Source organism: Populus alba, chromosome 5 (assembly GCF_005239225.2).
Source record: "Populus alba chromosome 5, ASM523922v2, whole genome shotgun sequence".
Classification (NCBI taxonomy): Eukaryota; Viridiplantae; Streptophyta; class Magnoliopsida; order Malpighiales; family Salicaceae; genus Populus; species Populus alba.
In genome coordinates this window covers 1,412,182-1,434,085 of record NC_133288.1, presented here as the reverse complement: position 1 = coordinate 1,434,085, position 21,904 = coordinate 1,412,182, and the positions used below count along the sequence as shown (strand labels likewise).

At 35.2% G+C, this 21,904-nt stretch overlaps 2 protein-coding genes, 2 long non-coding RNA genes, 1 other non-coding gene and 1 pseudogene across 6 annotated transcripts; 1 reads left to right on the top strand and 5 right to left on the bottom strand.

Annotated features, from left to right (window-relative positions):
- Window positions 1-678: 678 nt before the first annotated feature.
- On the bottom strand, window positions 679-2,873 carry LOC118047674 (small COPII coat GTPase SAR1A). Its single transcript, XM_035057022.2, has 3 exons — window positions 2,689-2,873; window positions 2,194-2,325; window positions 679-1,341 (listed from the first exon to the last, which is right to left on the bottom strand). Exons 1-3 carry the CDS (start codon window positions 2,815-2,817, stop codon window positions 1,024-1,026), a joined length of 579 nt encoding a protein of 192 aa, XP_034912913.1. The 5' UTR covers window positions 2,818-2,873; the 3' UTR covers window positions 679-1,023.
- LOC118047744 (small nucleolar RNA snoR83) lies at window positions 1,696-1,813 on the bottom strand. The gene has a single exon (XR_004687364.1). It is a non-coding gene; the product is annotated as a small nucleolar RNA snoR83 (small nucleolar RNA).
- A 3,359-nt stretch (window positions 2,874-6,232) lies between the features above and the next one.
- LOC118047671 (uncharacterized) lies at window positions 6,233-9,189 on the bottom strand. Of its 2 annotated transcripts, XR_012169809.1 has the most exons (3): window positions 8,771-9,127; window positions 8,168-8,268; window positions 6,233-7,771 (listed from the first exon to the last, which is right to left on the bottom strand). It is a non-coding gene; the product is annotated as an uncharacterized lncRNA (long non-coding RNA). The 2 variants fall into 2 exon arrangements; XR_012169810.1 differs by lacking the exon at window positions 8,168-8,268 and having other exon boundaries at window positions 8,771-9,189.
- Window positions 9,190-10,696: 1,507 nt separating this feature from the next.
- LOC118047670 (uncharacterized) lies at window positions 10,697-11,346 on the top strand. Its single transcript, XR_012169792.1, has 3 exons — window positions 10,697-10,907; window positions 11,000-11,119; window positions 11,201-11,346. It is a non-coding gene; the product is annotated as an uncharacterized lncRNA (long non-coding RNA).
- A 397-nt stretch (window positions 11,347-11,743) lies between these two features.
- LOC118047621 (calreticulin-like) lies at window positions 11,744-15,300 on the bottom strand (annotated as a pseudogene).
- Window positions 15,301-17,155: 1,855 nt separating this feature from the next.
- On the bottom strand, window positions 17,156-21,530 carry LOC118047668 (pyrophosphate-energized vacuolar membrane proton pump 1). Its single transcript, XM_035057017.2, has 8 exons — window positions 20,922-21,530; window positions 19,621-20,195; window positions 19,130-19,509; window positions 18,953-19,039; window positions 18,389-18,719; window positions 17,814-18,224; window positions 17,639-17,698; window positions 17,156-17,551 (listed from the first exon to the last, which is right to left on the bottom strand). Exons 1-8 carry the CDS (start codon window positions 21,163-21,165, stop codon window positions 17,345-17,347), a joined length of 2,295 nt encoding a protein of 764 aa, XP_034912908.1. The 5' UTR covers window positions 21,166-21,530; the 3' UTR covers window positions 17,156-17,344.
- Between the last annotated feature and the right edge of the window lie 374 nt (window positions 21,531-21,904).

Here is a 21,904-nt window from a genome sequence, read left to right as displayed (position 1 = left end):
GAGATTTCATTTTATTGGATGTGAGTATTCGGTGGCATCTTTTTATTGGTTGATGTAGCTTTTGGTGGGTTGGGTCACCAGGTTGGACTGTCTGGGCCAATGAAAAGCTAGAATGATGGTTGTTGGCATCAATGGGTGAATCCTGATTGTTGGTGAAAAGAATGGACGGTCTGGATTGATTTGATTTCTTTTTCGGGATGGACTAGTTTGGTCTTTGGTGGGAGACGGCAATTATTAGGCAAAAACGGTGGTATGTGTAGCTTTGGGTTGTGACATGTGGATTAAGAAATTTGGGTCCAGCCGAACCCGATTAGTATAAGATTCGGATATAATTTTAAAATCAGATTAAAATAAATCTCCTATATCATCTTTTACTTAGAATTTCTTTAGATATGATGATAATTTAAAGAATTTTTTTTGTTTAAAAATAATATTTTATAAAATATAAAATTATTTTTAACATTAATATATCAAAATTTATCTAAAAAACATAAAAAAATAATTTTAAACAAAATAAAATATAAATTTTAAAAAAACACTATTTCAACCTTGTTTCTAACACACCCTCTGCAGCTACTGAATACCAGCCTGATTATATAACAAGGGCTATGACATTTTGGGAGATTTAAGCTCATTTCAAGTAATTTTTAGAATGCATTCCAATATCTATTTCATGCATTTAAAAAAATCTATAAAAATTCTTCAACACTATGTATATGAAGGAGATTATCTACAACGTGGCTGTACATCCCATTCCATGGAACAATTACATTACTCCCATAAAATGGGTTTACAAAAAGAAAAAGGTATTCCTAGTCAACATTATGCAGGAAGCAGAAAGAAGGCTGTGTTGCTCCTTTTCATTGCTAACAGACCACAAATCATCAATCTCTTTTAGGTTTTTCATCGTGGACATTAGAGAGCTTGTATTTCATTTCACCATTGAGAGAGACAATATCCAACCCCACACCTTATAGGACATAGCACTTGAGAACTATACAGATCTTGGTTTTCTATAGCTCGCTAGATGTACTGAGAAAGCCACCTGAAACCCTCTCCGTAACCCATTTTCCGGACAATGCTGCACATGAAGACCTCGAGTGGACGGACATTTGAGTCTTCCAAGTTCACCTTACCCTTGCCAGTGGTGAAGTTGGCAAGGCCAAGGTAGTATCGCAACTCTTCTTCTGAAGCAGCATATGGAATATCGATCTTGTTGCCTAAAACAAGGAAAGGGACGTTGGCTAATGCTTCGTCAGCGAGGAGAGCATCTAGTTCCTGTTTTGACTCCGCAAATCTCTCTTTGTCATAAGCATCTACCAGGTAAACAACTGCGTCCACCTTGAAATGAAAAGGATTTTGATGTCAAAACTCGGCAGTACAAAATTGTTCAGGAAAAAAGCCAACAAGAACACAGTAAAAAACAGTTACACTAAATGTTTACAACATCAAAAAAAAAAAAAGAAAAAAAAAAGAGAGAAATCATGTGAAAAACAGGGAGAGAAAGACAACGAGTGCTCAGGAGAACATATAAAGCATATATAGATGTTATTCTTAAGAAAAGATGGCTAATGTCGAATTTTCCATTATTCAAAGGCTAGCACAAAAGGAGAAATCAGATTGCATTTCATCTCTACTTGCAAGGAAGATGAAGCCTGCATAAAAGTAGCCAAAAAAAATTGAAGAGGTGAGGAAACATGTACGGTGAGGTACTAGGAAAACACTAACAAAGACCAAAAGTGTTATCAGCGAACTCCCATTAGGTGTTTGCCCCCCATGAATCAGATAATCACAAAGGCAACATTACTGGGATTATGAAGGCAATCCAATCAAACATTGTTAACACTTGCTCAGTTAACATATCCAAGTTCCAAGAAGTCCTAACAACCAAGCAAGGAAGGAACAAAAACTTCGTATTGCAATCCAAGCTAAGTTCTGCAAATCCAAAACTACTACAACACAACAACAGACACTAGCTGCAAAAAAAGTGGAAACCACTTTCAACTTCCTGAATCTGCATGTATTTGTCTAAAAGGTAAACCTAGATGACAAGTATCCAAATATGATTGCAACTTGCAAGCACAACGAAAGTAACTTCAATCCACACATTACAAACAACTAACATACTAAACTTCATTGCACGCAAACCTCATATATATACAAAAACATTATGCGAGAGAATAAATAAACAACCTTGGCATAGTAATCTTTCCAAACTCGACGAGCAATCTGATGGCCCCCCAAATCAAAAGCCTTAAACTTGATGTTCCCTATACTCAACTCCTCTGACGTTGGATACTGTGTTGGCTGATGTTGCACCAATCTCTGCCAACACAAAAACAAAACCCATGACAAAGTTTATTGATTTCTTCAATTTCCCTTCAGAGAATCAAAAGTCAACAAAAACCCAGTTCATTCTTCGTTTCTCAGTAGCCAAATACTTAACATAATCAATCAAAGTTTCAATCTTTAAGCCTCAAGTTTCCATATTTTCTCCTATTTCACTTATAAACACAAATTTAGAACTTCTAACAAAAACCCAATTTATTTTTCCCTTCCAAGTCACCAAAAATACTTGACAAGATAAAAAATCAAAGAACCTAAAGTTTCAATTTCTCAGTAACCACACAAAAACCACAAGCAACAATCATAAGTAAAAAAAAAAAAAAAAGATTAGCCCAAAAGTACCTCATCTTTTAACATGAAAAGCAAGGTGGTTTTGCCAGAATTATCAAGGCCCAAGAACAAGATCTTGGCTTCCTTCTGCCATAAGCCAAGTGATGCTAGCACCCCATAAAACCAATCAAGCAAAAACATTGCCTTTCGAACTCTTTGAAAGAAACCAGTGGGGGAGGGTCTTTTGAAAACCGAAGACAGTGTGGATTTATATAGAGACAAGTTGTGAATTGTGTTATAAATAACTGTGCAAACTACGATTTAGTCCTATAAGTCTTACAATGTTTCCACTTTGAAGCCTATTATTTAACTGCTTTCAGTTTTAGCTCTATAGTGTTTATTATTTCAATTTAACTACTAATTGTTTGATACTCCTTTAAATAAAATGTTGGAGCTGGCGCTTTCCAGAATTTTTATGGTACTAAGAGGTTAAAGCTAAAAATATCTCGATATATCTATGCTTCTATGTTTCTTCAAATTGAAATTAGAAAGAAACTACTTCATCTTATTTACAGAACACTATAAAATTTATTAATAATTACAATAAAAAAAATTGTGATTGAACGAAAGAGACAATAGTAAATTATTTGGTTGAAAAAAAAAACAGGCATGCATCTTAAAATATCATTTTAATTACAATATGTCTTAATTAATATTCAAAATATTTTTTTTACACTCATTTTATTATAGGAAAAATTTATAATTTTAATAAATAAAATATTTTTACAATTGTGAAATGTTATAAATAATATATTGTCTTAAGAAAAAAATTAAAAGTTTGAATATATTTAGCATAGCTTCTCATAAACACAATCCAAATATACCACTCAAAGAAAAAAAGAAGTTAAAATTGAGTTGCCCCCTACACAATATTAAGGCCTTTCGGAATTTGGACACTTGGAGTTAAAAATTGTAAAAATCAAAACAATTTAAACCATAATGTAATATTCATAAAACTAGAGGTGTCAAAGTGTAGTTTGCCATGAATATAATGCTGGTGTGAGGTGGGTCGGGTCCCCGGGTTAGATTGTATGGACCAACGTGGACGGTAGGATTTTGGTTGTGGTCGTCATTGAGTGAAGGTGGGGCGTTGATATAGAAGTGGACGGTAGGATCTTGGTTGTGGTCGACATTGGGAGAAGGTGGGCCGTCGATATAAAAGTGGAGGGTCTTAGATTGGATTTAAAATAAATTGTGGGTTAATTAGCTGGCTTGGGTATTAATGCAAAGCAAAATTGTGGGTGGCTGGTAATTAGAAATTAGGCCCCAAAAACCAGAGGCTCTAGTTGTTTTGCAATTTGGATTTTATTGGTTGAATCAAGAACTGAATTATTTTCAACAAAGTTAGTATTAAAAATGATATACCGACACCACCTCCTTCTTCTCCTTCTTCTTCTAATTCATTTTGACTTTCCATAAAAAAAGATTTTCTTTGAGGATAGAAATTTCATTTAAATCCCATAGATACCAATCTAAATTGATATAAATGAGTAATAAATTTTTAGATGCAATTAGGTTCTGGTAAAATCTAAAAGCAAAAAGTTAAGAATTTCATGTTAGATATAAATACTATTTTGTACTACTCGAAACCCAACTTGAAATAAATAAATAATTTCAAAGTTTAAATATATATATATATATATATGTATTAAGTTAGTTATATATTTAAATTATAATATTAAAGTTTAGGTTTAAGTATTATGGATTAGTACATGTTCAAGTTTAGTTTAAATAGTTATTTTAAGTTTAAATTTAGATATTTATACAGTTAAAATAGATGATGTGATTTATTTTGAATGTAAAGTGATGCTAATTTTCATGAGAATTAAAATGAAAACCAAGAGAAACTCAAATTATTGTACTTGGGTGTAGCTTTCAAGATCGCATTAATATCCCAAATAATTAAATAATGTCATATATGTATACACATACAAACAGCATTATTTATTTAATTCTTTATACATTAAAGACAATTGTTTGGAGTTGAGAGACACTTTGAAAGTCTTACCGACATACTAGAAATAAGCATATGATTGAAGTTTCAGGTATAGTTATCAAATTTAGCTTGGGAATTATAGATCAATTCGACAAAATTAAAAACAAAAGAATTGAAGAAAAAAATGGCTCTTCCAAATTAAAAAAAAAAAGGGTTTCCATGGATTACGCTAAATCACATAATTATCAAATTAACTTAATAAGTTGTGTGGGTTTCATTGAATCAATTACAAATATGAGTTCTTTTATAGTTCTAACCCAGTTAAGATTTCAGATTTAAATCAATCTATAAAATAGGTGGAGTTTAATAATTATGATTTCAAGATCTAATATCTAATAAATTTCTAAACAAAACTGAAACATACATGTTTATATATGTTTATATATAAAGTGTATCCATAATTAACCCGAATATGGAAAAGATTCCTTTACATGTATTTTAATGATTTTAATCTTGAAAGGTGTAACTTAATCGGTTAGATTTTAGGTTTGCTTTCCAGAAATTAGTAGTTCGAGTCTTACAAATCTCGAGGTCATTAGAGGCTTATATGGTCGTTAATTTTAGGGCTCATATAATTAGTCGATGTACATTTAAGCTGATCCGGATACCAAAGTTAATTTAAAAAAAGAAGAAGAAGAAGAGAGAATGAACTTTGCCCATCATCACTTGATTAAATAAAAAACTTGTATTTTCATGGAAAAAAGAAGAAGAAAAAACTTGCATCTCATTTGTGCTATACCATGCATATTTTAATCAAACCTTGTTAGAAAACACAAATGTAATTAAAGCAATTGAATTCAATGATCTAATTCTGGTCAGGGTTGAATAATTTAGATGAATCTAAAACAATATCAAGATTTAAAAAAAAATATATTTAAAAGTGAATTAAACTTTAGTTAGGATCATGAGTTGATCTAACTAGATCATGCTCAAATTCTATCACATGAACCAAATTGTTACTCAGATTTAAGTTAATTTACACAGGAGTTTAGCGCATCAATGCTCAAGACAAATCAAAATGAAACCTCATGGGTTCAATAATTATGTTTGAAATCATGGCAAATCTAACTCAGCCGACCACCTCAAAGCCTTAAACTCTTTACCTTTTAAATCTTGACGATTATAGGAAACACGAGGTCATCACCTTGTCGCTAGAATAATAATAATAATAATAATAATAAAATACTTACCAAGATAAACTTGCCACGGCATGCTCTCTCATTCACAGCTTTGAATCATAATCTACCCTCTGGAATTCAACTGCTACTAAACCTACTACTAATTATAGCATTCCACTACAATTACAAAGTAATCAAGTGCATAATATTCCACTACAATTACAAAGTAATCAAGTGCTTCCTGTTTGAAAACCATTTCCGAAAAAATTTTAAATTTTTTATTTTTTTAAATTTTAAATCAATATATTTTTAATATTTTCAAATTATTTTGATGTACTGATATCAAAAATAATTTTTTTTTTAAAATAAAATTATGACATACTTTTTCAAGTGAAAAACACTTTGAAAAACAATAGCAACCACACTTCCAAAAACTACAAGCGGGTTCAAATGTTCAAAACCTTTGATTTCTTGTGACCCTCCCTAGTTCCTCCACTTTATTACAACCAAACACTCTTCAGTTACATGTAGCAGAGTTAATACAGCAGGCCAGAAGGTCTTGATATGCTTGCTAATTCTACAATGAGAGCTCCGGATGTTAACTATGCCGCCCTATGAAGGCAGAAGAAGATGTTGGAGCTAAAGTGTGAAGATGGCATCCAACACTGTGAAAGCAAGTTTACAATGGCTAGGCCATCTATGTGACCCACAGAGGCAGAGGTGCTCGAACCGTTAGCGGCTGACCAGTAGCAGGATGATCAAGAGATAAGCTCTCTGCTTGAAGCTCATGGCTGTCGTATGTTCTTCCCTCCCACTAGCATACACCCTCATGTTTCACATCCTCTCTTGTAGGAATTCCAAGATACTGGCAATGCAAGCGAACTTGATGTGTTTGTATGCGTAACAGAAAAAGAAGGCATTCTCTGCAATTCAATTGAAGGCCTCTTGTGATTGCTTTTAATTGATATAAATGCTCTATTCTCTGCCTGTATAACACCATACCTTCCTTCTATCTGATTTTCAACAAATGGACTGGACTTCTTTCTCCACACAATCCTACAAAACAAGCCCCTTGTATCTGTGCATCCATAAACAGGAAGAAAAACGCATTCATAGTACAAATCTATGTGCTTCAAAAAGTAATTTCCTATTCATTTACAGCCAAGCTGGCACAAAAAAAGCACAGGATTGCTTTTATGCACTGTAGCAGCTTGATATTCAATTAGTTTTATCATAATGACATTCAACTTATCAATTAAAATTAAACATGTCACTTACCTATTTTTTTTAAGTGGAAATGCGTGTATATAAATCTTTAACAGCTGAAACAGTTTGGTCAGCAGCTCTCTTGCAATCTTCAATGCCGAATACGAGTACAGCAGATACATTGTCGTAAGAGATGGCTCAAATCCATCTGCCATTTATTGGCAGAGTTTTGACAATCCAACTGATACATGTTACCTGGTGGAAAGCATGGAATTAACAAGTACACTGGGCAAGTGAAGCGGCTTATTTCCTGGAAAAACTCAGAAGATCCTGCACCAGGTATGTTGCCAATTGGTAAAGACCCAAATGGAAGCGGTCCGTTTTTCATAGAGCGGCACAGGTCACATAGGTATGGCAGCAGTCTCCATTAGCTTGGCTTCCAAGATGAGACTGAACTATATTTACAATTTTAGTTGCGTATCAAATGAAAATGAAAGTTATTTCACCTATTCTGTGTACAATGCTCCAATACTTTCAAAAACCATGATTAGTGTTTCAAGAATTGTGTGCACAGAATAGTGAAATAGCTTTCACTTTCAGTCGATACATAACCTATAATTGACATGGCGGTTCAAAATCATATCAGTAACCAAGGTAAATCTTCGTTCAAGGAATTTTCCATTATTCGCAGGCTAGCACAAACAGAAACTCAACCATTCGTATTGCAAAGGAGAAATCAGATTGCATTCATCTCTACTTGCAAGGAGGACACAGCCTACATAAAAGTAGTCAAAAACAAAATGAGGTGAAGGGGTGAGGAAACATGTACGGTGAATTACTAGTTAATTGATTTCTTCAACTTCCCTTCAGAGAATCAAAAGTCAACAAAAACTTGTTTCTCAGTAACCAAATACTTAACATAATCAATAAAAGTTTCAATCTTTAAGCCTCAAGTCTCCACATCTTTAACTTCTATTTCACTTATAAAGCAAAATTCAGTACTTCTAACAAAAACCCATTTTATTTTTCCTTCCAAGTCTCCCAAAAAATGACAAAATAAAACAATCAAACAACCTAAAGTTTCAATCTTCCTTGCAATTTCTCAGTAACCAAACAGAAACCACAAACAACAATCATAAATTATTATATTTTTAAAATCGCCCAAAAGTACCTCATCTTTTAACATGTAAAGCAAGGTGGTTTCGCCAGCATTATCAAGGACCAAGAACAAGATCTTGGCTTCGAACACTTCGAGAGAAACCAGAGAGAGATCTGAAGAGAAAGTGGATTTATATAGAGACAAGTTGTGACTGTGTGTAGAAAATAATTGTGTAAACTACGTTTTGGTCCTAGAAGTTGCAAGGAGTTTCCACTCTGAAACCTATTGTTTAAATTCTTTCATTTTTAGCTTTATACTGCTTAAAATTTCAATTTGACTGCTAACATCTAAATCAAAGAGCATGAGAAAAAAGTTTACAGAATTAAATTATGGTAAATAAATCATTAAAATAATTGTGTAAACTACGTTTTGGGCCAAGTTAAACTGAAGATATATATATATATATATATATATATATCTTCAATCCCCCCCCCAGTTTCCGTCCCTTCCTTCTTTTTTTTCTTTTAATTTTAACCACATAAAAACAAATTAAAGAGTGCAATAAAACTAAAATAAACAAATAAATTTATCTATGAAATTCGCTAAAAATACTCATAAATACTGCTACCACTAAAAAACCCTAAATAAATCTCAAAAACATATTCAGTATCTTACCTCCACGACACTCCTTCAGATATTGAGTTCATAGCCAAAGAGGAGAGGCACAACGGCTGCGAGACAGACCGAGCAGAAAGAAGGAGAGATCCCCTCGTTTTGAAGCTTGAAAGGACGAGAATTTGAGAGAGAAATCAAAATGCAGAGAGGTTTGTGACTTGTGAAGCTAAGTGGGAAGGGAAGACAGTGAAGAGACGTTTATATAGGAGCGGGAGAGGGAAAGATCTGGGCAATGCTGCGTGCACATAGGACTAGCTGCCGGGTGCAATACAACGAATAAATGCTCTTCTAGTCCTCTACGCAGCAACCATCATTCAAATTCTTGCCTCAAGAGGTCCATAGTGCGTGACAGTAAGGCAATGAAAACGACCTGGTCTCTGGTGTCACTGCAACTTGCTTGACTTTCATGGCTTGGCTCTGTGTATGTTCTTAATTTCCTTTACGAGCAAAGGACAGTTTCCCATGACCCATGTTATTGTTTTTGCTTGGAATTAGATAGATTAACGCGTTAAGGAATAGTAATTAGTAGATAATTATGACAGAAGCCAAATCTAATTAACAAGGCACGCCCTCTTGCCCTAATTGCCTTTCCTTCCAAGAATACAATGAATGAAAAAGGTGACATGTTAACTACACTTGTCTACGAGTTCATACTCCATCCAGCCACTGGAAGCAAGCTAGGCCTGCAAGTGGAGCCGACGCTGCTGAGATATTCCAGCGAGGTCTCCGGTCCAAACCCATCTTGTGAAAAATACCTTTTATATTCTAATCAGCCATATCTGGAAAAGAACTTGAAGGCTTGTAGCTCCTTTGAGTTAGACCATGTATATTCTAATCAAACCTCTTCTGAAAACGCAATTGTAGCAAAAGTTACTAAAATCGAAATCAATAGATGATATAACTGAGTTCTCGAGTCCAACAGTTGACGGGTTGAATATCAAAATTAAGTCTTATCTGGATAAATTTTTATCGATTTAATTTAAAATTTTAAAATTCAAGTCCGTTGATTTACTTAGGTCCATCTTTGATACCACTTAGAATCTATTTACCATTATAATGGTGATTCTTTTTTAAAATGATTCCTTTTTAAAATGATTTTTTATTTAAAAATATTTATTTTAAATAAATTTATTTTTGATATGAATATATTAAAAACGATCTAAAATCATCAAAAAGAAAATTAATTTAATATAAAATTTTTTTTAAATTTTTTTTTAATTTTTTCTTTAAATTTTTTTAAACATAAAAATAAAATCCTGTAATATAGTAAAATCTTGTAAGAAATACATACATCAATGAGTATTTTTATTTTATTTTATGAAATACATAATGAGTTTTTTAAAAGCAAAAAGACGTTGCCAATGCTCATCTCTCTCTCTCGTTAATTTTAATTTACTTCTCTTTATAAGATTTAAATTGGATCAGATTTGGGAATTAATTGAACTCAAAGAATAGATTAATAATCTATTTCATCTTGCTCTTATAGCTGGAAACCTTTGAACTTGCACAGTATAGTATTCTACCATATCCAAAGCCCACATAACGGTCCACTGTCTTTTAAAAACCCAGAGCACAAAAAAACCTGCCAACAGTTTCTGTCAAACCCATCCTACAGTTCACACGATTGTTCTTATAAACACACACACACACCACTTCCTTTTCTTCTAACACAAACAAGCATCAAACCTATGGCCTTCTCAAACAATCTTTTCCTACCCTTAGCGCTTTGACCTTTTTTGCCTATCAATGGCTGATGAAGTGGGAGCACCGAAAGACCGCAAGATCTTGGTGGCTGTTGATGAGAGTGAGGAGAGCATGCATGCTCTTTCATGGTGTCTCGATAATGTTTTTGTTTTGTAGCAAATTCTAAGGATACACTAATCTCCTCTATGCTATCGCCCCCAAGGGCCGTTACCCGACTTTGATAACACAGGTTACATTCTAAGACAGAATTCACAGCATTGATATGTCTTATTTCTTCAGTCTCGACTCGTAAGAAACTCGTGTTTTCCATGTTTGATTTTCAGGATATGTGTTTTCTTCTGATTTCCTGGCCATGATGCTCAAGTATAACAACGACGTGGCTAGTTTTGTTACAGAGAAGGCTAAAACAATGTGTAAAGAACAAGTTCAAGACGTGAGTATCATCAGCATGTTCTTATAAAAATATAATCTCAAGTTAGCGGTTAGCGTGTTTCGTTAAATACGAATGATCATTTGGTGGGACAGGTTAAGGTGGAGACGCGAATAGAGCATGGGTGATCCGAGGGATGTGATTTGCGAGGTGGCAGAGAAGTTGCAAGTTGATGTGGTGGTTATGGGCAGCCATGGCCGTGGCTTGATCAAGAGGTTAGTGCCATTTAATTCCCTAACTCTCTCTCTCTCTCTCTTTTTTCTAAGAATAAAATCTTAACTTGGATTTTACCCTAGGGCATTTCTTGGAAGTGTTAGCAACCATTGTGTACACAATATTATGTGTCCAGTTCTGATAGTGAAGAAGCCCAAGCCAGATTGTAGGAGCAAATGAGACCAACCTCAGGATTCATGGATTTTATTTTATTTTATTTCGGCTTTTCTCTCTTTCCATCTCTTCTCCCTGTTGTAATCTACTGGTTGAAAAATGTAAGGGATTTTTTGCACATCCAGTGGGCCATAAGAACCATTAGCAAAGTGCAGATGCTAATTGGTAGACTTAATCCAGAAATAATATTTGGTACAGACCTCAGGGGAATTTATGAAAAAAAAGGGTAAGTGAACAAGAGAGAGAAGAGTGGGGTAAAGAGCTTCTCAGCTGAGCATTTGTGGAACACGTTCAAAACTACTTTTTATGAATGTGATTATTAAAACACAAACTCTCATTCATTCTCAAGGCTAAAAACGATCAGCCACGCTAAAGTTTTGCATGCATGCATTTCTCGACCCGTTTCCTAGATGGAATCCTACAACTAAAGAATTATGAGGAAAAAAAAATTACTAGCACTTGGAACCAAGATGGATCTCTTCCATGCCAAGTTGCTGGCGAGAGTGCTTCTCATCACAGCTCATCCTGCGAAAGTGAAATATGCAAAACTGATTCAGTATGGAGACAAATAAAGTAGCGTTGATTTCGGTACAACGTCAGAGGAAAGAAAACCTACATGTACTTCTTCTTCGTCCTCGCTGTCCTTGTCTTCTTTAGTTTCGGCATCGGAATTTCTCCTTCCACATCATCAGTCTCATCCTCATCCTCTGGCCTGAAAATAGAGGGATGTTGGACTTGTGCTAGAAAAAACAGAGTAAAAACATGAGTTAGCAAGCAGTTTTGTATGCTTATCATCAGAACCTGCGGCATCTTCACGGTTTCCTGCAGTTGATCAAAACACAAAAAGTGGAGAAGAGTCATGAAATGTCAGAAAGAACGATAGCAAGATGCAGCTTTAATGCAAAAAAGTACTCTTCTGAATGCCCCGCTTAACAAGAAGTCTAAAAACCACAGAAAACAGTAATTTAAGAGTTCTAACATACAGAATGCATGAAAAACAGACGGAACAAACATCTCGGAGCCCTTCATCCAACCCATCTAGAATTATTTTCATTGAGGAAAAAAGGCCTGAATTTGACAGAAAAGCAACATATCATTCCTCCCTAAATTACAAAATTTCCATAATTTCTTATGCAACACAAGACCAAAAAGTACCTCTCATCCGCTTTTTCTTCTTCTGCCTCCTACCAAATGCTGCCTTCTCAGCCTGCAAAGTTGAATAATGTCAATCTCCATCAGAGAGCGAAGGCAACAACTTTGGATGGTTTATAAGGTATAATGGGAAAAAACACATACATCTTTCTGCTTTTCCCATGTTTCTTCAGCCACTGCTGCTTTGCATACTCAGGGTCATCACTGACCAAGACATTAGATGAAACAAGGTTCCAGATTTCACCTGATATATAAACAATGTCGTCAGTACTTGAGTAACAATTAGAACTTGACAATACGAATGGTGAGAAAGTTACCTGCACACAATTCAATGCTGCCAACGTATCTCAAGTTTGGGTAAACATAAACTTCTGGATTCATTCTTGAAATCTGTGAAACAATTCACATTTAATCAATATATTATATAGCTGGAACTTGAGGGCATTTAATTATGACATCCAACACGAGAAAACAAACCTGGGTTGTCAATCTTTGGGTCCGCCTCCACTTTGCCTGGTATTGGGGTTCTTAATTTTCTCCCTGGAAAAGAGCAGAGTTTATAAAATGAATTCGGTCCCCGAATCACAAATTGACATCAAATGGTATGCTTTCAATTTAAAACAAAGACACATAACCTTTGGCTTCCATTGTTGGCCATTGTTACTCAGGATTGGGAATGGTTGGGGCAGTCACTCACAGCATCTTCTATCATCTCCCAGTCTTCTGAGGCTATAACATCAAACCACTTAGATTAGAAACTTATTTTCTCATAAGAATCAAGGATCCAAAGCACATTGATTGGAATTGCAGGAACTTCAATAACTACCTTTTTGGCATCAGGATCTGGAGTTCTTTTGGGAATGTCATCATAACCCTGCAAAAATAAATGAAGAAAATAAACATAAACCACAAATGACCAGATCAAATATACATTTTCCAAACACTAACTGCAGTTTAACATAATGATTCATTACCTCTGGCTTCTTTGTCTTCGGGATCAGGAATATACTCCTTGTCATCCCAATCTTCAGGCTGACATCCAGTGAAGATGTTATATAGTCATCAAAACCAAAAGCCAACTTAAAAACATAAAAATAAAAAATAAAAATAAAAATAAAATAGTGTGCTAAATAATTACTTTCTTGGCCTCAGGATCCTTGATTTGCTTTGGCGGGAGAAGATCCCAGTCGGGTGTACAAACTGCCAGTTTGCTTCTCTACATTGTCATAAGGATACTGTATGTAGCATCAGGACGGATGATAAATGTGTAGACATGAGAGAGTTGGTCAGTCTCACAGGGAACTTCCTTCTTGACCAAGTGGTTTGTTTCTTTGTAGTTAAGAATGGCATGAACTTTCTTGGTGCTGTATCCACAGATATCTGGTCCAAACATGATACTGCAGCAAACCGTAAAATGCCAAATCAGTCCAATTTAGACTTCATAACAACAACAACAACAACAAAAAGAAGCCTGTTGGATTACAATTGGAAATTGAGCCAACCTGTACGGGGTATCACCACCAAATTTCTTCTGTCAACTTCACCACTGAGCAACTTCATGTAGCCACCACCACAATCAAGCTTTTGCTCATGCTTGACGGAGAATTGGAAAAACAAGTGGTCTGATCCTTGTTGCTGAATTCAGGGAAACTCAGCTGAAATAGCATAGAACCTGTAGTCTTCACTTGTTTGGATACCTGAATCAACATGTCAATTTTAAAAAAAATCAGCCAAACACTACACACTTTGAAACACCAAAATTCAACAGAACTAAAAAAAAATACCTTTGTCATCAGGGTCTCCATTCCATTTTCCAGAAGTATGGTTCCAGACCCCGGCGGTGCTCTCATCTTTCTTCCAATCAGATACAACCCATCTATTCCCATCCATCTTCAGTTCCACACACAAAATCACAAAAACTACATTAGCAATCATAAAAATCACTCTAATCACACAATGCCAGCACAAAATCAGAAACATACACAACAAACACAAGCTGATTACAATTCACCGATTATCCTAACCATTTAAAAGTTAAATTTCACCATTCCATATTCCCTCAAACCTTCCGATAACGAAAACAATCAATGTCCATACGCCAAGAGACATCCAAAACAAGTTCGAAAACCACAACAGCGTCTTTCCCTTCTTCATTTTTTTTTCTCAAATTTCTAGCTCTAATTAAGCAACATCATCATCAAAATCAGAATCAGCTACTAAACAAAACCACAAAAACCTAGCAGATCTACACAAAATTATTCCATTCTAACCTCGATTACACTTTAATTAACCATTGCCACTCCAAAACCACCAGATTCACACATTAATAAAAACCATCAATCCTTCACTAATCAAATCGAGACCAAACAAGATCCACATACGTACATGCATACGTAAATGCAAATGCATAGGGAAATACAGTAATCAAACACCGATCGTATCAAAATACGAGGCAAAATCAACGATCTAGAAGAGATAACTGTATTAGATACGGTGAAAAGATACGGATACGTATGATTATACCTTCGAAGCGTTCTTCGAAGAAGACTTTAGCAGATGTGATCGCGAAGAGAGAGAAGAGAATCAGAGAGAGAGTTTTAGGGTTTCCCATTTCGACTGTTACAGTGAGAGTATGATTTCTGACCGTGTATTTATGGTGGTGTTTTCGTAAATGTCATGCGTGGAGTGAGGCAGTTACGTGGACGAATAGGAGAGTGACATGTAGGATTTGGAGTGTCATTGGGGTGACGTGGGAGTGAGGGATTGGTAGGTTACAGCAAAGGTGGTGGGAGTTTTTGGTTAGTTGTTAGAGGTGATTACGTGGCAGGTTGGGATTTCAGTGGGGCCGAGTGGGAGGGTTTTTTGTGTTTGATTAAGGTGTGATTAATTATTAGATTATGCTTAATATGATTTAGTGAGGTTTGCCATATAAACCATCCATTTGGATATTTAGGAAAGTTGATTAAGTTGTGATTAGTTTTTCGAGTCAATTTTTATATAGTAAAATTAAATTAAATTTCTTAAGATAACATACCAAAACTAAATTAAAATATTCACAAAGAATTATCATATATTTTTTAATCATAAAATCACAAAAAAAACCTTTAATTGTATAATTTTCCCCTAATTTTCTCACATATATAAAAATATTCAATCTTCAGTTTTTTTTTTCAATTTAAACTTGAAAAAAAAATCTTTTTAAATTTAAAAATGAATAAAAAAGAGTGTACGGAATCTAAGTGTTTTTTATTAAGGAATTTAAGCATCTCGTAATCTTGAAACTTCACATATGAAAATGTCAAGAATTGAAATAGGATCATGTTGAATCTAAATAAAACGTTTATTTTTCGAGTTTCAATATGTTTCGTGAAATTCAAGGTTGTCTTGAAATCAAACAAGGATCATTTCAAAGATAATCCAAGTGGCAGCAAGAGAGTGGTTCTTGCAGCATCAATTAGAGATTTAGTTTCCAAGAGCTTAATAGTTAATACAACCTTTGAGTAAAAACCAAACGGCCCTATGTGTTTTTCTAAGGCAAGTTTAGGATTTTTTCTTTCTAAATCCAATCATAATGAACATCTAGGTTATTGGTCTGCTTATGTGTAATCAAATTTTATTTTAAAAAAAAATCCAAACAATTTTTTTTTAAAAAATTAAAATGGATGTAGCAATATAAAAATAAGATTTTAAAAATTAATATAATAATATAAATTCACTTTATAAATATTTAAAGATAAATTTATAAGTTTTATATTCGAGTTATCTAGGTTTAATTTGTGATTTAAGTAATTTTATCAAAACTTGAATGAAACTTGATTAATTTATTTTTTAAAATAACATAATCTTGAACAAAATAAAAAAAAATCAAGTTGAGTTAACTTTTTTAATTTTAAATTAACTTATTTAATAAATGATCGGATTAGATCATGGGATTGAGTTTAAAAAAATACAAGACAACCCAAAGATGATGTACCAACTGCCAAATCCATATTTTCACATGTAATATGTGAAACTTATGACACATTTTTTTAATTGCCATAAAATGCACCCACAAAGGCAATGGCAGGCCATGAAATTACACAAAACAGGCAAAAGATAACAATGGCAGGCCATGGAATCTAAGCAAATTTGTAAAAGTTGGAGGTGGGGCCCGTCTGTTATTTTATTTGCTGGAGGCTTGAATTGGAAGCCACTCAATGCTCATTGCATCATGGGCAAGAGTCAGCAATTCTCATTACAAAAATTTGCTGCTGAAGTTTCACATGTCTATCAATAAAATTGTTTTTTTTTTCTAGACAAACCATATAAAATTTATTAAATTATATAATATTTTGATTATTAAAAAACATTAACATGTTTAGTTACAAAAATATAAAATAAACATGTTTTTTTAGACAAATTTTTTTTTTTTAAAAAACTAAAATCATGTTTATTAGAATGATGAATCATATTAAGGATATGTTTGGAAATATAATTGCGATAATTTTCAAAATATATTTTTATTTAAAAAATATATTAAAATAATATTTTTTTTTTATTTTTTAAAAATTATTTTTGATACCAATGTATTAAAATGATATGAAAATATTAAAAAAAAATTTTAAATAACAAAAAAAAATAAATCTTTTTAAATATTTTGAAAATAAAAACAAACAGAACATAAAAGTATAAAGCTTTTAATGCGATGCACAAACGAGCTGTAAGTGTGAAAATTGACTAAACAGCCACACTTTTCAGAGGGCGAAAACACTATATTTATGGAGTAGCTTAGCAAGGATCACCAACATAAAACAAGAAGTTAATGTTCACAAGAAACTTGCTTGTTCATATTTAAGACAAAACTTGACATGTCTGTTTCCGACTCCTTCACATTTCGGAAACCATCACAATGAGAACTCATTTTAGAGATATTTGAACAGCAAACCTCCATGAGCCGCGAAGAATGGAGCAAACACCAGTGACTCAACTGCCATAAGCTTTATCAGGATGTTAAGTGATGGACCTGAAGTGTCCTTGAGGGGATCTCCAATGGTGTCACCGATGACAGCAGCTTTGTGTGGATCTGAACCCTTTGGGCCTAACGATTTGGCATGCTCTGATACACCAGCCTAAACCACATTGCAATCCAGAATCAAGCACGGTATAGCTAATCTGTTTTGAAAACTGATATCAGCTGCAAGAATGGAGATTTTTACCTCTATGTATTTCTTGGCATTATCCCATGCCCCTCCGGTATTCGAAGCTGAAATGGCAACCTGATAAGCAGAAAAGAAAAAAACTCCGCTTAGCTTAGAACACGGGCAAGGTCTTTTCTTATGATTCTATTGTAGTAGCATTGTTCTGTCAGGAGGAATGAGCAGTAAGACACACCTGAACACCAGAAACAAGCGAACCAGCAAGAACACCAGCAAGAGTTTCGACTCCAAATAAGGTTCCGGTGATAAGTGGTGTAAGCATGACCAAGGCACCAGGTGGGATCATCTCCCTGAGGGAGGCATCAGTTGAAATTTTGACACAGTTCGCGTAGTCTGGTTTGGCTCTACCTTCCATGAGTCCTGGAATAGTTTTGAATTGTCGACGAACCTCTTCGACCATTTTGAGTGCTGCACTTCCTACGCTCTTCATTGTCATGGCGGAGAACCAGTATGGGAGCATTGCCCCAACAATCAGCCCAATGAAGACCTTAGGGGTCAAGACATCGACAGTATTGATCCCAGCCCTGCTGACAAAGGCACCAAACAAAGCAAGGGAAACGAGAGCAGCTGATCCAATGGCAAAACCCTGGGACAGGCAGTTTGTCAGAATTTTTGTTTGTCTGACTCGAGACCATTAAGAGGTGGCAGGAGTCCTTATGGAAGCTCCACGAGCCCGCAGGTTAAAACATGGGCAACAAATCAAAGAGTCATTGGAATTTAGGCAATTAAAGGATTGGTTAGTAGCCCTACCTTGCCAATTGCAGCAGTGGTGTTGCCAGCAGCATCTAGAGCATCTGTTCTTTCACGTATCTTATGACTCATACCAGCCATTTCTGCAATGCCACCAGCATTATCACTTATGGGCCCATAAGCATCGATAGCAAGACCGGTAGCAATGGTACTGAGCATCCCCAACGCAGCCACAGCAATTCCATACATGGCAGCCAGGCTAAAGCTGACAAAAATAGCAACGGCAATGGAAAATATTGGAATGATGACAGATTTGTAGCCCAAAGCCAACCCAAAAATGACATTCGTCGCAGCACCTGTCCTGCAAGAATCTGCTACATCCTGCACTGGACTGCAGAATTCAACATGTAAATCAATCCAAAACATTTATGGCAAGGGCATCCTGGAAAATCTTGAAACAATTGATAAATAGTATGTTTTTTTTTTTTTAACATCAGAATTTACAAGGAAATCCCTGGGTCACAGACTATCAACCATTGCATGGCTTTCCCACTTTGGTGATGCCCTATCAATAAGAGAAGGGCAACTTGTTATACAGAGAGATTCTTTGAGAACATAACTAACCTGTAAGCATTGCTAGTGTAATACTCTGTTGTATATCCAATCACAAGTCCAGCCCACAAACCAATGGCAACACAAAAGAAAAGGTGCCTGCAGTAATATGTAATTCAATCAAGAAAATGGAATGCTACAAAATGTTCCATGGGAAAAGGAAATAGACTTTTTTGGTGGGTAGCGTACCAGTTCTTGACAACCTTCTCAGTTCCGAAATTGAAGATAGTGAATTCTGATGGCAAAGCAAAGAAGCTGACCATGGCAATCCCAACAGTCATCAGAATTGTTGAGACAACGAGTTGCCTCTTCAGTGATGGCTCAATTTCACTTACATCCTTGATCTTGAAGAGATCGGTTGCAAAAAGTGTAGTTATCAGGCAAACTACAATCCCAACTGAGCTTATAATCAGAGGAAAAGACATGGCTGTGTAGTCATGGCTAATACCAAAGGATGATATAGATGCAACAAAAAGTGCAGCACAGGATGATTCAGCATAAGATCCAAACAGGTCAGACCCCATCCCTGCAATGTCTCCTACATTGTCACCCACATTATCGGCAATAACCTGCATAGAAACCATAAATCCATTGCAACCAATCGAAGTAAATAGCATGAAGGATAAGACTTTGATCGTGTAATTAGTTAAAGAGAGTGTTAAGGGGTTCACGGAGATTACAGCTGGATTTCTTGGATCATCTTCAGGGATGTTTAGTTCAACTTTTCCAACAAGGTCAGCACCAACATCAGCTGCTTTTGTATATATTCCTCCTCCAACTCTTCCAAACAGTGCCATTGATGAACCTCCAAGGCCATAACCAGTAATGGACTCATAAAGTCCTTCCCAGTCATCTCCATAGTAGAGTTTGAATAAGAGGATGGAGATATAGAGCACCAAAAGACCATTCGCAGCAAGAAGGAAACCCATCACCGCCCCCGAACGAAAAGCTGTGACAAAGGCCTTTCCTACACCCTTCCTTGCTTCTAGAGTTGTCCTGGCGTTGGCATAGGTTGCAATCTTCATGCCTAGGAATCCTGAGAGGACAGAAGTAAGAGCACCAAGCAAGAAAGCAATTGTGCTAAAGGCAGCATTGGCAAGAGCTGGTTTACAAAGACTCCCTTTGTTGTATGTGCAAGCTTCACTTTTGGTGCTGAATCCCTTAACTGAACCAAGGAAGAGGAAAATAATGGCAGCAAAAACACACATGAAGACACTGAGGTACTTGTACTGAGTAAACAGGAATGAGGTTGCCCCTGGAAACAGATCAGGTCAAATAAAGATCACAATTCTCCAAAAAGTTTCATCATCAATGCAAGAACATCAGAGGCTGCATCTTATACTCGTTTATGCACTTAACCAGAAGCACCAAAATCCATCAAAATATGGATCAAACCTATGCACTTGAAATATAAACATTACCTGCATGCCTATGATTGGGAAATACTCTTTCCAATTCAAGTGTCAGCACTCAAAGTCAATAATTTTGAAGATTTCCTTCAGATAGGTTTAAGGGAAGGGAAGTGGGGATACATGCAAGAAAATAAAGATCACACAGGCAATCCAGAGAGGCAACAATAGGAACTTCAAGTTGTGAATCACAAAAGACTAGTTTGTGATATCTTTAGCCTAAGATAATGGAACTCATCGTCCTAAATCAGATCTGCTATCTTCACCAGATGATCATCAATGTTATTGGCCAGTAGTGTGGTAGAGAATTTGAATTGCTAACTGACCATTGAACAACCAGTGGTCTGGCCACAATAAACAACTCAACAGAACAGACAAAATCAGAATCACACACAAAGAAAGATACACGAGGAAGCATCAGAAAAATCAAAACCAAAAGGCATAACAGACAAGAAAACATCTATATTTAACTCAGGAAAAAGAAAAGAAAACCAAGATAATATACCACAATGATAATCTTTCTTAATTTGGCCTTACATCAAGGCATTTTCAGAGAGAGAGAGAGAGATTACCAATAGAAATAGCATTCTGGATTTCAGCACACTTGATAGAAGCCTCACGATTATCAACACCATCTTCTTCATCTTCAATCAACTTATCACTTAAACCGCTACTAGAATCGCCAGAAACCTTCACCTTTGACACCACATACCACTGAAGCAAAGCAAAAACAATCCCAACCAAAGCAGCAACAGGTATCAAAACCTGCGTAAGACCTTCACTCAACATCCCCATTTCCAGATGGCTCACTAGCATTCACTTCCGCCACTTCAACAGTGAGAATTATACCAGCACAGATGCAGACAGAACAAGAACTTAGTTTTGAGCACTGCCCTATAAAACTACAGGCACAGAAAGTACATCATCCAGAAATATATTAATTGTCACAATACTTGATTGGTCCATGAAATCTGAAAAAGAAAGAGAACTGGTTGGTTTGATTGTCAGGTGAGTCGACAGAGATTCATCCAAACCTTGGATTGTGTTAACCAGTTGTTTTGATTAACAGGTATGAAGTCCTGTCAGTTGTCACTATCTTTATCCTATGTGCTAGCTGCTGCTGTCAAGGATCATGTTTGCAGCCTTGTCACTTCGTAGATAAATATCTGTAACGCATCAAGGGGTTGGATAAGCACAGAAAAATGACAGGATTAAAATCCCATTGGAGAACCAGGTTTACGGCTACCAGTTTTCCGAGACAATTTATTTAGAAATGGTCATGAATATAATTGTTAGTCAAGAAATGATGAAAATATCTTTTCTTGAAACTATAGTTAAACTCGGTTTAGGTTTCGATTTTTATTCAATAAAAATATCATATTGTTGTTTTTAATTTTTTAGTCAAAACAATTAATTTTATATAAAAAAAATTAACAAAAATCAATGAATCTGATATTATTATATTTCACCCAGATTTAATTAGATTAATTACTGGATTTAATTCCCAACTCAATTCAAAAAATCAAACCAATCCAGGCCAGGTTTGATTTGACGG